Source organism: Pteropus alecto, unplaced genomic scaffold, assembly GCF_000325575.1.
Source record: "Pteropus alecto unplaced genomic scaffold, ASM32557v1 scaffold11, whole genome shotgun sequence".
In the NCBI taxonomy this organism is placed as follows: domain Eukaryota; kingdom Metazoa; phylum Chordata; class Mammalia; order Chiroptera; family Pteropodidae; genus Pteropus; species Pteropus alecto.
In genome coordinates, this window is record NW_006431956.1 from 10,407,047 (window position 1) to 10,425,451 (window position 18,405).

General features: G+C 35.6%; 1 protein-coding gene across 1 annotated transcript in view; it reads left to right on the forward strand.

Annotated features, from left to right (window-relative positions):
• MALRD1 (MAM and LDL receptor class A domain containing 1) overlaps positions 1 to 18,405 on the forward strand; it is a 533,295-nt gene that overhangs the window by 299,307 nt on the left and 215,583 nt on the right. Inside the window, 3 exon segments of the mRNA XM_025043397.1 lie at positions 6,906 to 7,097; positions 9,149 to 9,193; positions 9,196 to 9,305. Coding sequence (XP_024899165.1) covers positions 6,906 to 7,097; positions 9,149 to 9,193; positions 9,196 to 9,305 — 347 coding nt within the window.

Sequence of the window (18,405 nt, forward strand, 5' to 3'; positions counted from 1 at the left end):
AGAACATTGATCAGACAAAGCCACTCTGGGACCATGATGGAACAAGATAAAAATGAGACCACTTTGTAGCTGTGCATGAACATGGACAAAACAGGAACGTTATCTTAGCCAAAAGAATGACCAAGAACGACCAATGTCCCCTATCTTGATTCATGTAAGTGAGATCAACTATAATTGTAGCCTATTCTAATTTTCCCTTTGTTAGATAAGAATTGTTATGATACCCAATCATAGAATTAGGCCCGCTTCCTGACAACACCTAATCTGGAACAAAGCTTCACTCACTTCCGTGGACCCTCCCAGAATAGACCTAACCAAAGCCCTAATCCCCTGATAGGTCATTTATACCCTCTTACTGAACTGCCCCGTGGCTCCCCCTGGTGTTTGGTCTCCATCTCTGCAACAAGCAGTAAACCCAACTTGTTCAACTACTGATGTGTGCCTGGTGATCTTTGACGGGAGGGCAATGATAAGAGAGAGAAAATGGGGCAAGACCGTACCATACCTGTGACCCATTTTAAGCGTTTTGATTTTGAGATGGAATGCCACTGGAAGATTTCATTTTTTTGACTTTTAAAATTTTATATTTTTTAAAAAATTGTAATTTTCAATTCACAGAAACATTGCAAGAACTTTACAGATAATTTATACTTCATAAAGATTCAAAGATTATTATTGGTTTGCCCATTTGTTCTATATATAATCTTACTTTCTTCTGAATCATTTCAGAATAAGTTGTAGACACCATCATGCCCTTTTACCTCTAAATGATCCATAGTCTATTTCCTAAAATAGAGGACATTCACTTAAATGTCTAATGATCAAATTGGGGAATTTAGCATCAATACAACGCTTTAATTTTTAGGCCTCATTCAAACTACACTAATTGCCCCCAAAATGCCCTTTATTTAATTTTTGTTTTATTCTTGGTTCTGGGTCCAATCAAGTGTCATGTATTACATTTAGTTTTTATGTATCTTTAGATGCCTTTAATATACAGTTACTCTGCCTTTCTTTGTCTTTTTTGACATTGATATTTTTGAAAAGTATAGGCCTTTTATTTTATGGAATATGCCCCAATTTGTGTTTGTTGATTTTGCCTCATAATTAATACTGATTTTATGCACTTTGGAGGAAAATACTGCATAATAACTTGTCACCATTTTTAAAAATAATTAGTTTGTGAGTCTATTTCTGAGCTATATATCCTGATCTACTGATCAATCTGTCTATATATAAATCAATACCACACAATGTTAATTATTATAACTTTATATTATGTATTAAAATTAGGTACTATAAGTCTGCCAACCAGATAGCTAATCTAGGTACTTTACATTTCCAAATACATTTTAAGATCATTTTGTTAATTTTTACTAAATCTTGCTGACATTTTGATTGGAATTATCTTTTAGTTATAGATTTGGAGAAAATTGAGTTCTTAATAGTAGCAAGGTTTATGATCCATAAAATTGATATATATCTCCATTTATTTAGAGTCGCTTCTATCAATGTTATATTTGTCAGTGTACAGGTCAAGCATGGATTTTGTTGAATTTATCCCTAGAATTTCATGTTTTGAAATGCTATTTTAAAGGATTTAAATTTTTTTTCAGATTCCAGTTGTTTATTTCTAATGTATGTAAATATAATTCATTTTTATATATTGATGGCATATAATTTTGCTAAACTTGCTTGTTAGTAAAAATAGCTTTTTATGATTTTGTAGAATTGTGGACAAACACATTGAGCATATTTATGATAGTTGCTTTAACTTCTTTGGCTGAATTCCGTCATCTCTGTTGTATCTATATTTCCTTCTATTTGACTAATTTTTCTCCTGGTCATAGGTCACATTTTCCTGCTTCTTCACATGCTTGTAATTTTTAATTTGATGCTAAACATTGTGAATTCTATGTTGTGGAGGGTTGAAGTTTGGTATATTCCTTTAAAAAGCACTGAACTTTGTTCTAGAGACATTTAAGTTGCTTATAGTTATGTTTGGTCCTTTTGATGCTTATTTTTAAGGTATTCGTTTGTTTGTTTATAAGACAGGTTGAGGACAGAAGTCAGCAATTTTTCCTGCAGCTTTTTAAATCTTTAAATTTAAGGGAAAGTTTATTTAGTCTTCTTTTCAAATAAAGCTATTTTAAATACACGTTTAAGAGGAGAATATATTCAGAGCATGAATATGTTTAGCTTTGTGGGCCATATGGTCTTGATTGCAAATACTCAACTGCTATTCTAGTGTGAAAATAACCATAGATGACATGCAAACAAGTGGACATGGCTGAGTCTCAATAAAACACTATTTACTTACACGGATGGTAGGCCAAACTTGGTCTCGAGCCTGTAGTTTGCCAATCTGTGGTCTAAAGTCTTCTTTCTCTCAGAGTTTCTTTGGCCCATCACTGGCGTGCGCTACCTGGAGTCCTACCGAAAGCCCAACTGATTCACCAGGGATCTTCACACTGGCTGGTGGGGACTCAAAAATCTGAGAGCACTGGTAACTTTTCAGCTTATAGCTCCTAGTTATTTTTCTCTCTGGAAGTTCTCTGTCTCTTTTTGTGGATTTTACCTTATACATACAAAAATTAGAATTCAGCCAAAGACTGAAGTATATTTTCTGAATATCTTTCTCTGCAAAGCTCTTTTTTTCACCACCCTGCGTTACAAATTCTGGCAGCCCCAAACTCGGTCTCCTCAACTCACTGCAGCCCCATTTTCTGCTGTGCTGACCCTTCAGAAACCACAGTCTAAAAAGTGCCTTGAGCAGAAATCTGGGGTGATTTCTCCTTTCTCTAAGAGGTCATAATCCTGTGCTTCCTGTTGTTTAATTATCTGAAAAACTTGTTTCATATATTTTGTCCAGGTTATAGTTGTCTATGGCCAAAGGATAATTTCAAACCTTCTTACTCTTTCTTACCGTGTATATGCTAGGAGCAAAAGTCTTCTCATTACTTACTTTGATTCTCAGCTCGCCTCTGATTTTACCGATCAGTTCCTCTAAAATATTACTCTTTAAAACTTTCTTTATAATACCATAATTTTTTGAGCACTTTATTATTTTCTGGAATCAAAAAGAGAAAATCCTAAGCTCGTCTTGAACTTTCTTTTCTTCAGCCCCAAATAGACCATTTTCTTAAGAAGATCTAGCTCTTGGTAATGGAGAATAATAATTAAATATAGTAGAGTTTGGGGCAGAGGAGTGATATTCAATATATATTAAAATATCACCATGATTGTTTATTGTTTAACGGACCATACAAGGCAAAGGTAGGGCACAGAGCTCAGGAAAGAAAACATTGTAATAAAATCACACAAAATGAGAGTGGCTCAAACCAACATAGTAACAGCAGAGATAATGAGATATTCTAATGGTAGGATTGATAATTAATAGTATTCACTTAAAGATTACATATGACTTATGAGATAAAAAAGTTACATAACATGTTTACAGCTCCTCGAGCTGGGACCATCCTCAGTCACAGGGTGGATCTTCATCCACATCTGCTTTGGGTGCTAAGACCACAAAAACACCAAAAGGGTTTTAAACTATCTGACATAGTGAGGCTTTCTGGAATATCAGGGGAGCTCCTGGGCATGTCCAAAAGTAGTTTTAGAGAGCAGAGAAAGGAAACTGGCCTAGACTTTCACGGGAGTCCGAGGGTGGGACCAGGGTGAGAAAGCCTGTGCACAGGTCGGGACTTGTGTGGTTTGAAGCTGCTGCCAAGAGGGGGAGCACTGGCTTTTCTCATCTGCTTTCCCAGATGTACAGCACAAGGGGAAGAGCTGTCAGCGGTCAAGTCAGACATTCAGAGGTGGAGTCGGACTCCGCTACACAGCGATTCTTGCAAGATTCTTTTTTCTCTGAGTAACTGGAGGTATAGAGTTGTCGTTACCGCAGATGAGGAAGACTGTTCAATGAGAAAGGGAAGATACAAAGGTTGGATTTCACCATGTTGCGTTTCAGATGTCTCCAAAATTTGCGTTGGAGGTTTTAACTTTCATAAGTGATTTTTTTTTGAGTTCCATATTAAAATATTTTTCCATGTATTTATTTTTTATTAAATATATTGGGGGCAGCATTGGTTAATAACATTATGTAAATTTCAGGTGTACAGCTTTATAATACAACGTCTGCATGCTCTGTTGTGAGCCGAAGTCCAGTCTCCTCCCGTTACCGTACTTTGACCCCCTTTATCCTCGTCATCCTCCCGCCACCCCCTTCCCTCTGGTGACCACCATTCTGTTGTCTGCATCTATGAGGTTTTTTGTTTTAATTTGCTTTACTTATTCGTTTGTTGTTTTTGTTTTATATCCCATGCAATTTAATCTTTTTTTTTTTTACAAATCTAAACTGCCCACCAAGAGAGCCACTCCTAATATAAACAACATTTATTTTTGTGAAAATTAAAGTTACACAATTTCATAAGAGCTTTCATATCAGAATCCCTTAGAGATATACACCCTACTCCTAGGTCGCTGATTTCTTTGGACCAACCAACAGGCAGGTAAAATAATTTGGAAATAGGTGAATAATATTAGTTGATAATTTCCCTTGACACTTATCAAAAAATATTCTGTGTTATTTTATGGGTAAAATGCATTATAGCAATGAAACTTCATTAATGTAAAGAGATTTCTATTCAAAATTAATCTCGTGTGGTATTTGAATTATTATCGTATTTAAAAATTATGCAACTATTTGTTTCAAAAATGTAGAACAATCATTTTGATTATTCTAAAATATTAGATACATCGATTTATAATGTATTGGAATCTGTAATGTAGTTCCATTTAGAAACATGTCCAAATTATTTTCTTGTTGGTTTTAAAAGAATTAGAGTTTAGCTTGATTTAGTTGCTTTGGAGAACAGCATCTTCAGAATCAGTTTGTTTTTATTCCCCAAAAGAACTGGAATTGACAGAATCAATAGAAATGCCAAGTTGCATGAAGTTAAATGACCTAGTAATTTCTCAGGTTCTCAACAGCCACATGAGAAATAATGCATCTGGTAGTCAACACCACGATTTCTGTTTCCTGGTGGTCTTGTGCATTGTGATCATTGACCTGATACCACTGCTCTTCTTTTCGAGTTGATGGATTTAAATAATAATTTTGTATACACTAGACCTGAGTGCAAATTGTATCTTTGCTCTCGAAAACCAGCAAGTCATTTAATATCTAGAACCCTCAGTTTTCTCATCTATAAGTGAGAGGGTTAACATAAGTGATCTCCATTTCTGTGTAGCTCTAAATGTTTTAATGTTCTGAGTCAAACTCTGTAATTGAAACATTAGAGGTCTTTCGGCTCCCCGCCACAATCTGCTAAAACAAAACCAGGCACCTAAGTAAAAATAGTTTAATCCAAAACTGCAAGAAAGGGAAATATTAGCAGTTAACCCAGATAGAAAGTTTCATTAGATGCAGAATGCGTGGTTGAAACTTATTCTGAAAAGCTTTCCGAGTGTAAAGGCCACTTAATTAGGCAATCTTGCACAAGCAGTCCTGGAACAGGTTAGCTCAGGAAATGGCCAGGAGCCTTTAGAATACCAGTTTCCGCCCCAGCGGTTTCTACAGGCATCTCATCCATCTCCCGTCTCTTGCTTCTTCACTATCTGTTTTCTCACATGTGAGGCTGATCCAGGACATCAAAGCTTCTATATGAGACTTTATTCATGGGAGTTTCCAGCTCCCAGAACATTTTCCAACAGATCTCTGAATCACCCCTACCTCTGATCCAAACCAATCCTCAACCACCAGACAGACAGCTTGCCTCAGGCCGTGGAAGGGTACCACTGAGAAGTGAAGAAGGGAGTAGAATCAGCAGCTCCTCTACCTGGCCCATGGGGAAGATGGAAAGGAAGAAAATTTCCGATCTTAGAGAGTTACAGAGCGAATGCAAAGCTGATGTTCCAAGCCAGATCTCTCGACCACTTCCCCTTCTGAAATGTCGTTACCTATGATTCTGTTGTAATATTGGAGCAGGATCATAATACCTTGAATGTGCTTATTGAACTGCTTTATCATTTTGAAAGCTCTTTATTTTACTCATTTATTTATTTGACTAATATTTGCTGATCACCTACTAAGAGCCAGGCACTGCTCTAGGCATTGGTGGTATAAACAGCAGTCTTTTTCATTAGCTTAACTTCTTTAGGCTTCATTTTGCTCTCTCTTTTTAGATAGGGAAACTAAGCTCACCAAGAGTATGATCCAGCTCACATCACTGATAAGCATCAGCATCAGGGTTCAAACTCAGGTCGTCGGAAGCATCGCTCTTTAAGTTTTGTGAAAAAAGTCTTTATGGTTGACCTTCTAAAATTTAAAACAATTGACATAAAAATATGCATTTTGGAGAAAAATCTGTTGGATAGTTAGATATTACTTGCATATTCATACCCCTGCTTCTAAGGAAGTGTCATAGATATGTTTGGCTTCTGATAAGTATTGGGGTGCATGGCTGCTAATGGAATGTACTTCTCAATGCTCCATAATACATAGGCTCTTAGTGCCCTGAAGATTTTGTTTCAGATTAAAAAAAAAAATGGAAAGCCCCACTTTGGCTTTTAGATCTAATTTACGTCTTTGAACATAGTTTATAAGAAATACTGTATCTGAGGAGACTTGGGGTACTTTTCTAGATCAATGAAATTATATCTTTCTCTTTCTCTTTCTTTTCCTTCCCTCCCCCACCCCATTTTGAATGATGCTTGTGAGTGATCTATAGGCCAGAAACCTTCAGAGGATTAAGAGAGAGAGAGAGCTGGGGTTCAGATAACTCAGACTTTCAAGAACACGTTTCTTTACATATTGAAGTGAATCCACTCTTGCTACCTTTTAATTTCACTAATGTGTTTGAACTGTGTCCTCATCCTTTATTTTGTTATCTGTTTTTGAGATTACTCCCCACATGGCTATCAGGAATGTCATAAATGTTATAAACCAGAGCAAAGCTGTAATTCCTGTGCTTTTGAAAAAGGGTTGTGTGGCTGGCAAAACTCCCTGGCTGAAAACTTTGATTGGGTTTTGGGGGTGAGTTCTCATCAAAGCCTAAGACCTCCCAAAGACCACACACTCAGAAATGAAAATGGTAAGTTATTAGCTTGTTACAGTCACTCTAATCATTTACAGTGAGCATCATGTTGTCTTCCCCGACAGCAGCTGGAGAGCTCTGGAGAGTCACCGTGGTGCCACAGCAAGTAAGTCAAACATTTAATGAGCACATTTGTCTCCTAGCACTGCCATGACAAAGCGCCACAGACTGGATAGCATAAACAAGAGACATTTTTTGTCTCACAGTTTGGGAGGTGACAGTGAGATTGGTTCCTTTTGAGGCCTGTGAGGGAGAACCTTCTGTTCCATACCCCTCTCCTGGCTTCAGGTAGCCTCGGACATACCTTGCCTTGCAGATGGTATTCTCCTTGTGTCTTCGCATTGTATGCCATCCAGGCATGTCTATCTGTGTGCCCAAATTTCCTTTTTATATTAGGAAACAACCATATTGAATTAGGGTACACCATAATGACCTATTGAGAAAGATTCTATTTTTAAATAAGGTCACAGTTATAGGGACTGGAGCTTAGGACTTTAACATCTTTAGGGGACAGAATTCAACTTATAACACTGAGTAATCAAGACCTAATATTTTGATAATGATAGATAGATAGATGATAGATAGATGATAGAAAAGACCTAATATTTTGATAATGATAGATAGATGATAGATAGATAGATAGATAGATAGATGATAGATAGATAATGTATGCTGCCATCAGGTGCCTTTCCTAAATGACACACAGTTATAATCAGTAACCTTGAATTCTGCCATTCACTTGATCTATTCAGATTCTCAAAACCCTCATCTGTCAAACAGAGATAATAAATTTTTCCCTGTGTGCCAAACGGGGCTTGTAGAGATCAAATGAGGTGATGTGTATACAAGGAGCATGCTTAGAAAGCTGTAGAAGTGCCGTGCAGATGTCACTGTAAGATCATATATGTTAAAGTGTTGGGCATGGCTCATTTTTGCCATGAAGAGCTGAGGTCAGTTCTCAGACTTACTGGTGAAGAGACAAAGGGCATTAGCAGAACAAAGAAGGAGCCCTGGATCCCTAGATGCTACAGAGTAGGAAAAAGATTTCTAAACATTGAAATTCCATAGGCCTATGAGAAAACAAAGCTCTCTAAACCAGCTCTGCCAAGCCAGAGAAAGGGAGGTCTAAGTTCCACCCAAACACCCAGCCCTACATTTATAAAATATTTTGGATATTTGGATGCACAAATATAAAACAATATCTTTCTTGTCATACTGCATATTAAAATTCTCAGTATTTTATTTATGCACACACCAGATGACTGAATTTTCTAAAGTTCCTTTATTTACTCATATTTCAAAGGTAATCTTGGCATTGTTCTACAATAACTGGGTAGTTCCAGGTGTCCATTAAATAATTTCTATAACTATCTTGTTGATTCAAGGGCGTAAACATCCTGCCAGATCAGTTAATCTGCATACTGTGAAGTACTTTGCTCAAAGAACACAGTTGGAAATTGTTCTGTCAGTGAGCTGGAGGCAAGGCTGTTCGATTTCCTTTCTATTTCAAATGGAAACAGCTCTGGCAGCTCAGAGCATAGGAAACGTTATTAAAAACTCTAACCATTCATCCATCGATTAACACCTAGGTCGCTTCCATATCTTGGCTATTGTAAATAATGCTGCAGTGAACACAAGGCTGCATATTATCTTTTTGAATTACTGCTTTCATTTTTTCGGATAAATGCCCAGATGAGGAATTGCTGGGTTGTATGGTAGTTCTATTCTTACTTTTTGAAGAACCTCCATACTGTTTTCTTTAGTGGCTGCGCCAGTTTACAATACCACAGGGTTCCCTTTTCTCCATATCCTCACCAACATTGTTATTCGTTTTGTTTTGTTTTGTTTTGTTTTGCAAAAGCTCTTCTGACAGGTGTGATGTGATCTCTCATTAGGGTTTTGATTTGCATTTCCCTGATATTAGTGATGTTGAACATCTTTTCGAGTGCCTTTTGGCCATTCGTATAGCAACTATATTTTAATTAATAAAAACTCTAAGATTCTCTCCTTGTTGTTTCTGTTCTGTCTGATCCCGTGCTTGTTCCTAGGGCACCTCTTGTATCTGGAGGCTACTCCAGGGGGCCTTTGAGGTGAGGCACACACCTCACGAGTGCTGTGTGGCAAGAATTGAGCACCGCACGGGCCGTGAGCTTCTAGTATTTCACATCTGTCAAAGCCACGGGATTTATTCAGATTCTCATTAAGGTAGGATGTTCGCCTGTGATACCTCTGAGTTTAGTAAAGTTTCCTACAGGTAGTACAGGGCTAAAGGAGCTTATTACAACTCTGTTCACCAGGTCAGAGGAAGCTCCCTTTAGTTACTACTTGTGATTCAAAATCTCTGTGGAGTTCGGTAAACTGGGCCTGGGAACCAGCTCTGAGATCAGTGTCATCTTCTCTGATTATGACTGAATCCCAGAGACTCCTTTTATGATATCGATCAGTCTAAGACACTTTAGAAAGTCTAATCTTTCTGATTTCCTTCCCTGTCCTTCTCAGTAAGTGGATTATTTGTACATGTGGAAGAAGAATGACTATTTTAACTCATATGTGAGTGACCGTTAAGGTAACTGATAATAGACATTCTGGTTCTAAGCACACCGTGCAAAGTACTGAACTGCTCAGGAAAACAATCAAGGTGTGATTACACTGAACTGCTTATGAACTGTGACACAGTAATGCATTTTCTTACTGAGGATTAATTGGATGTTTCTGTCAGGGCTTTAATTTAGAATAATAAAGTGACAGTGTTCAAGGAGCAAAATAACAATGTATATATTAATATTAATGAGACCTGGTTCATATACCTTTACTCTTTGGCAAGTGAAAATAGCAGCAAAAAGGAGATGAGTATATGTGTGATGTGCACGTGCGTTTATGTGTGCACGTGTGTTTATTTCAAGAATCTAGTTAGAATTTTAGGAAAGCTGACTTTAAAAACATGCTGCAGAGGCCACTGCGATTTTACTGCATGTGAACTTGAGAGAAGCGCCCCAGCACAGATGGAAAGGGCCTGCCAGGAACATCAAAGGGCTCACGTGTCTGAACAGCTAATGGCGCTATAGTCCATGTTTTCTCTGAAACCGGGGTTAACTTTATAACTGAGGGCTCTTCAATAATAATGCAGAAAAGCCAGCCTGATAAAATACATGTGGCAAATACTACAGTGATTTATTCTTCTATTTAAATAGGGAAACTTACTGAAATATAATTCTTAAAGTTCTCACAGGAGCGTTTTACTAGTATTCTGTTGAATGCAATACTTGATTATATGATATGTACCATGTCCAGAAGTTGGTACAGCTCTGCAGACTTTTATTATTTGCTTCACTCATATTTACATTTCACCTCTTATAGTAACAAACTTTATATTACTATAAAATGTACAATTAAATTATTTTGAGCTATGTCTTCCTAACAAGTCTCGTTGAACTCTTATGGTTTTGCCAATTGATTCCTATGGACATTTAACAGCATTATAAAAAAACCTGTCTTCCTACCACATTAAAAATATCTAATTAAAAAAAATATGTCTCTTCTTATATAGTGACATGTATTACTAAGGAGAGAAAACATATATTAGTTCTTTTTTTTTTTTTTCATGAATTTTACGACAATCATTTTATTTTGCTAGTTAATACGATGCATATTTTTGATCATCATTACAAAGTACTTCTTAGGCTTCTCTCTGTGTGGAACCATGCTGGATTTTACCCTGCTCATTAGTTTGAAAGCCTCCCAGCCAGATGGCAAGCATGATAGGGGCAGGGATTCTGCCTTTAATTTTGTCTTTCTTTACTCCTCATTTTTTAAAATGGTCCCAATTTATGCATGCGTCGCCCCTGCTCATCTCCCCTGCCTAAAGCCTCCTTCTGTGTTTCCCTTTTTTACCTTCATACCAAGTCCAGCACAAGCTGGTAGATTCAGCCTTTCACAAAACTTTCTGTGACCACTTTTTTCCTCCATGGTTATTCTTACTCAGTATCCCTCACAGCTCCAGAAGCTCTTTCTGCTCAGTGGCTGTTCATTTCTATTTACTCTAGTTCAACAGATAAATGATAAAGTCTTGAGAGTAAGGTCTTGAGGTTTTAACCTCTATACCCTCTTCCAGCTTTTCAGAGAAGGGATTTCAGGAAAGGAATTGCATGCACCCGGAGCCCACTGCAGAGCTCAGGGCAACCTTTGGGACAAAGGAATGGCCATAATGTAGTACATGAACAACATTAAGATCTAAGCTGGAGAATCTGTAATCTAAATTTGAAATATAACGTGCAGTCGCACGAAAAGGACACATAACCATTGAAAAATAATTCAATGACAGTATAGTTTTAAAAGGTACTATTGATCACAACCACAATAATATATACTAATAGATGCACTTATAGATATAATAATAGATATATTTATTGAACACCAACTGTATACCAGTTATTGAACGAAAAAACAATTTCATGTATTTCTTGGCACAACTGTCTGACTCAAATACTGTGAGCCCCATTTTACTAAAGGGGAGTGGTAAGGGAGTCTCATAGAAATACCCTAACCATTCTATGGCTACCCACTCAGTGACAGACTGGGAGTTTGAGTCCAGGTATGTTTTCATCCAAAACTTATGTGTTCACCCCTCACCTGTATCTGCAAGTGTTCCTCACTGATAATAGTGTTTCATTCTCGTGATAAGATGGAGATTCTATTTTACTGAGATCCATATTCATTGCATGGAATCTTTTTTTTTTTTTTTTTTAGGAAAGCAGAATGATTAATAGTTTTTAGAATGGATGTGTGTGATTCTTAAAATACTCCTGTAATAAAGGAGTGAATTTAGGCAAACCCCAACAAAGAAAAACTATTGCTTTAGGAAGCATTTAATAAAGAGCAGTAGTATTTTACCTATTGTATGTATTATACTTTTCATCTATATTTCTTGTTTTTGGTCACACATGAACTACTTTTCACTAAACAAATGTAGTTAAAACAACTACATTTATATATATATATAAATACACAATGAAATTAAGTAGCTAAACGTTTTCAAGAGAAATAACAACTGTAAAAAATAACTAGTTTTATTACATGATCGAAGAGTTTGTCAGGTAGAAGGATGATTACCTGTCTCTCATTGATTGAACCGAGCTACTTTGTTAGTGGAATTTGCCCATAGGAACTGGTTGTGATCTCTGCTTTTCCACTGCCTTCGTTTTATGGATAAGTCACTCACAATACAGTAAGTCAAAGGTTATGAGTAAGTGGATGAGCTAGGACCTGAACTCAGAAATTATAAAAATTAGGATTAGAATGTTACACAATTCGTTTGGTTTCTGTCTTTCTATATGGAGGAAGATTAGATATTGATAATCATTTTTATAGTAGTGTACTTATTCTTTATAACATTTATCATTTTTATCTACCTTTTAACTCATTTACATTCAGTATTAAATTTCTTATTAAATTTAAATGTATTGCTTTTCAGACCATCTAAGATTTAAAAAGTGAAGCAAGTGTTCAAGTGTAGAGTAAGTGTTCTACAACAAAAAAACTAACTTGTTTTTACAAATATAACTTAATTTTACTTATTTTTCAGTCACTTGTTTTCTGATGGAGTTAATTATGGATGAGCAATAAGTAGATTTTAATACATTAAAAAGAATTTGAGGACAATTTTTAAATTTACCTGCATCTGACAATTTTTTTGTCATAAGTAAGTCTATCTAGCCTCATACAGAAACAAAAGCCCTCTGCATGTTTTCAGCTAGCGATTTGAATAAAATGCAGGCACACCTGCTACCCAAAGAGCATTATCGTGTTTTGAAACCACTCCATCTGTAATAAACTGTTGATATTTTAATCAAGATGACTGTATGCTGTAGGGAATTTGAATCTATTGACGGAAAGCATTCAGGACTATGTATTATACCATCATGATGGAAAACATAATATATTCAAGCCAGAAGTGAAGAAATATAATGTATTTCAGGAGAGCCTTCCTGATTATAGCAGGCTAGTTATGCAGAAAGACTATAATTAAATTAGTTCATTGCTTTATCTTGCTTAGTGATTCAGAGAATTTTAGAGCTTGTGGGATCCTTGAAATACACTTAATCTAAGCTATTCATTTTATGGCTGAAGGAACTAAGATTATGAGGTTATATTTCTTGCCCCAGCTCACATGGTATTCTAAGAAAAAAAAAAAAAAAGAATATAAATCCAATTCATCTGACTTCTAATTTAGAGCTCTTATACTTGACTTCCTGGAAATTCTATGTAAAGATCATATTGAATATGGAAATAACAGATTTTGTTCAATAGGCAGTGGAAAATGTCAAATCAAGAAATGAAAGGCCAGATTCCTTTGCCTACTTAGCAGACTGCAGCTATTCTGGGTCATCTTTTTTTTCCCCTATCTCGAGAACAATGAGCCTCAGTTGTCAACTGGCAAAAATGAGCATTCTCCATCATCCCAACTTGCCACTACCCAGTCCTTCACACATGTTTACCACTGTCCTAATCTGAGATTTACAACTACTGTATTTGCCACCACGATACGTGCCTCACTGTTAGAGTGGGATTTTCGGATTTAGGCATATTTTGATCTCTTCAGTTTATAGAATAGCTGATGTTATTTTAGTCACATTGCTGCACTTTATTATTTCAGAGAAAAGGATGTAAAGAATATGGATAGAGAGGATACATAGAATCTGGATATAGAAAATTGATTTTTCAAAAACTGTCGTATGGACTTTGGACTGTAAGTCAATTACACTAAACTTTTAGTACCGGAACTTATTTGTTTTCTAAGAATTGTTTCAGTCCCTTAACAATTTAATCTGCATAGTTTGGGCTATATTGTATTATTGACCTTGACCAAATCAAGGGAGAAAAGTTGATCTTTGCATTTCAAGCTGTAGTCATGCAAGATAGAGACACATCCAGAGCTTTATCAAATTAGTTGCCACAAGATCACAATGCCCTGATTTGTATATTCTAAATGTTCCCTTTTGTCATCCTGGAGAACATGGCAATGTTTGTTCCAGGCATATTTTTGAGATTTTTAAATGAGTTTTTTTTTTTTAACCTCTTACTTATTTTCCCATGTCTATTACCCCTTTCAGGTACCTGCCTCCCCTGCTACCCACTAGACCTCCTATGCAGCCAGTGTCACTGGAGTCCCTTCTGTAATAGAGAAAATATTTCCGTTAGGATGCTAACGCCTTCGTTTAGTTGCTCTCAGAAGTTTTTACTTTACAAGAGATGCATATGGTCAGCTCTAGAGAACATCAGTCTTGCGATTTTTGCTGCTATTTCACTTCTCCACTACTGCTGCTATTTGTGTAGCTTCTAGTTATTGGCTGATTCTTTTTTTTTTCCCCCAGACAATGTGCTTTTACATACACCAACTCATTTAGTCTTCAAAATAAATTTGTGGGGTAGATACTTTGTCCTATTTTTACAGACCAGGAAATTGAGACCTAGATCACATAAATAATAAGTGGTATAATCAGGATTAAAAGCCATTTCTAACCAGAATCCACAGTCTTAACTGCTACATTCAATTTCTGTTATTAGAATTTAAACTATTCTCATATTCAGGGGGCAGAGGTATTACTGTGTATCAAAGTTTTCTAATGGCTCTGAAATCATACAAATTACAGATTTTCATCTCTACATATTAATAAATCCACAGACCTGTTACACTCATATTAGAAAGGGAGTGTGATTATGTTCAGCAATTTCTGCTGTTTTGTATGTTATTTTTCTAACTTAGCTTGTTAATATCTTAGTAATAGTAACTGTAGTTATGGAAATCACTCCCTCATGCCTAAAATAATTCAGGAATTTCAAAATCATATTTAATAGCTGAATTTTAAGTTGCTAAAATAATTAATTAGAAATGTAATTTGATTTTTATGAAACAAAACTAGCTAGATGAAGTCTCCTAATTAATAATAATTTTTATTCAAACATGAAATCTTTAAAACTATTGCAAAAATCTGTTCATTCAGAATCTTCTTCTCGAGAGATCAGACTTGGTTAACAACAGTTTTTCCCTCTTTGAAAACTGAGACATTCTAAATTAAGAGTAGAATTCTCTGCGATCAGGGGGTCTTAATTATGTGTTTGTCAGTGTTTGTGAATGTCACAGACCTCCTTGGTAGTCCGATAAACTTCTGAATTACTTCTCAGAATACTATTTTAAATGTAAAAAAAAACAAAATAGAGTTACAAGACAAATGAAATAATACTAATTATTAAAATATTTTTTTAAATCTAAAATTGGGACTTAATAAATGTATGTTAAATGACAAAGTCAAATAGAGAATTGAAATAAACTACTATCATTCCAAAGGACCAATAAGCATAAATGATATCTTTGAGATAGTCACAGCACTGTAATGTGTTATTAAAATATTTGCTATTGTTATTTGTAAGTAACAGGTACTACTAATACCTATGATTGGTTGCCCATATTCACGAGTGAAGAAAATACCAAATTTTAGTTGGAGTTAGTAAAAATAAAGATGTGTTCCCCCCATTCATGTTCCAGCCCTCTTGAAAACCAATATTTTATGTATAAGAGACCTTGAGAATTTTTAATTTTATGAGTATCTATCTTATGTGTTCAGTGTTTACATTTATTTTTTTAGAAAAATCAGTGTGCCTTAATCTGAGTAGGAAATTTTTGCAAGAAATAGCAGCTTCAGTTTCCAGCTATCGAAACATAAAGGCACAGAAGATAATATTCTATCTGAAGCAAGTTCAGAGCAGGCTTGTAAACAGGCTTGCATGCTGCCACAGCAAAGAGCCTTTTCAGTGGCCAGGTGGCAGACTAGCAGCCAAGTAGAGGCAGCTACTTCCAAACTGACTGCTAGTGGATCGATATATAGAGAAACCTGTCACTCAGATTCAGGATTGCCTTTTCAAATGTCATAAGCAGTCACAGCTATTGACTTTTTATTTAACATAAGATTTGAGAGCTGGAAGAAAAGAAAAACAATGTGGTAACTTACGTAGCTAAGATATAATTGGCCAGTAGCTTCAAATGGTTACTGTTCATTTGCTCAGAGAAAATTCATAGGCGCAATTGTTGCGTACAGAGCTGACCTATACAGGAATCCTGAGTGCCAGTTAATTTCACTTCAACTTTTGCTTATTTCTGACAATATTTGCATTTTAATGGTTTCAAACAAAGCTATCGTGGCAAAGCATTCTTTTTTTCTTTTCATTTCATTTTTTTAGGACCTTGACTAAAAAGTCATAATAGTCTTCAACACATGATAGTAACTATTTTTGGAACTCCTAAATTTTCATCAGTTAATTATGAACGCCTACTCTGTTAATTTTTTATGGAGATTGCAAAACATGCTTACCAAAATAGGCTAGAATTGCTTACGATTGTTCTAACTGAATCACATCCCTGACTCAGAGGCTGCTACAAGGTTGGTGATCTGTTTTTACTAATTATAGATCACAGGGGCGAAGTGGAGAAAACCCCTATGATTCACCCTCATATGTATAATCAAAATAAATAATTAAAATCCTAACGATGTTAGCAATCTTATCTCTGTAAGAGATAAATATGTAACACATTCCTATTTGTAATCTTTGGTGGTGAATTTTAGTTAAAACAAATATTTAAAACCTATTTATTAGCAATGAAGAAATAGGCTTAAAATTTACATTTTCCCGATTAGTGCATCTCTCCACATTTCTAAAGAAGTCAGGAGTGTTTTTTTAGTAATCTATGAATCGTGGCAACAAAGTCCTGTGGCAGATTCCATGGTGATTCCACCTCTGTGGATAGCGCTGTGTGAGAGACATAAAGAAAGGAGGGTTGGCAGCTTAGGTTATGCTATGCACTAACTTAGACTGTCTATTGCTAACTAACAGTCCCTTCATTTTAGGACTACAGCTTTCCTTTGCAAATACTGAGTTGCCAGCTAATCCCAACTCTTTCTACACCTCGATTACATCATACATCAAACAAATCTTCAGTGAGCTTGTACTAAATACTATGCTCCTTGCTGTCATGGAGCTTGAGAGTTTAGAGTGGAGGAGGACTTAACTGCTTGCAGAAAGTGTCAGGTGTTTCCCATTAGACACCATGTCTTCTTCAATATTTTATTGTCTTCTTTCTGAAATTATCCTCTTTCTGCGAGAGTGACGTATGACTTCCTGTGCTGCATTTCTGGAACAGGAACCTCTCTGAGCTTCACGGGATAGGTCTAATTGAGCGGTATCGTGTTCCCATATCACTGAGTCTTTGTATCATGGTTCTACAACACTGCATGCTGACTCTCTATATAAAGTTCTATTCTCCAATGACTAGGGAGCTTTCATGATGCAGGGGCTGTATCTGCCTTGTTTACTGTCCTATTTCTAGAATATAGCATAGTGCCTAGCATATAGTAGGTATTTTAATCGAATGAGTGAAAGTACAGGCAGTACATAATGAAATGTCAACTATAGAGAACAAACCACTAGGAGTTCAAAGGCTATTAAAATGTTTATGGACTGAAAGTGCTTAGAGGAAAACGGATCTTGAAAGTTAAGAAGAATTTGGATAAATAGAGGAAAGAAGGGAGGGCAATGAGAGAACACAAAAAGGTAGAGAGGTATAAGATGTATTCAGTGGACTCCGAATTTACCAGTTATTAGATAGTAATTAAAGATATAATCTTAATTAAAATAATAAACATTTAACTCTTTATAGTTTATATCATACATTTGGATATCTGATACTGTGAAGGTCTTTTGTTATTTAACATATCTTGCTTACTTTTATTGTTTTTGTAATTTTTAGGTGTTTTGTCTTATAACTTATCTTTAGTTCTGACTTAACTTTTGAACCACATTACTGGCTAACTTGTAATGTATTTACATTAAATAACCATAATGTATCAATTTATAAATGGAAGTTAGTGATTTATATAAACACTAACAATAGCAGTGTATTCAAATTTAAAAACAATTCAAAACCACTTTTTGTACAGCAAAGAAAACAAATGAAAAATTAAATTCTTAAGGGTTATTTTTAATGAACTTAACTTTTAACCTGCTGCTTGATATGAGAAAAGAAATTTCAACTTAGCTGCTAGATAGTCATTTAGACATTGTTGACATTGTTTTGTTTTTACCAATTGACATGTAGAATTAAATTTAAAAAATGTGTTTTTTATTTAGATTTCATTGCCCAAGTTATACACAAAATCACTTAGGATCAAACATAAACAGCATTGGCAAGACAGTCTGTGGCAACCCATAGGCACACAATGGCCACATCTTGTGACTTAAGATTGAAGAATCAATC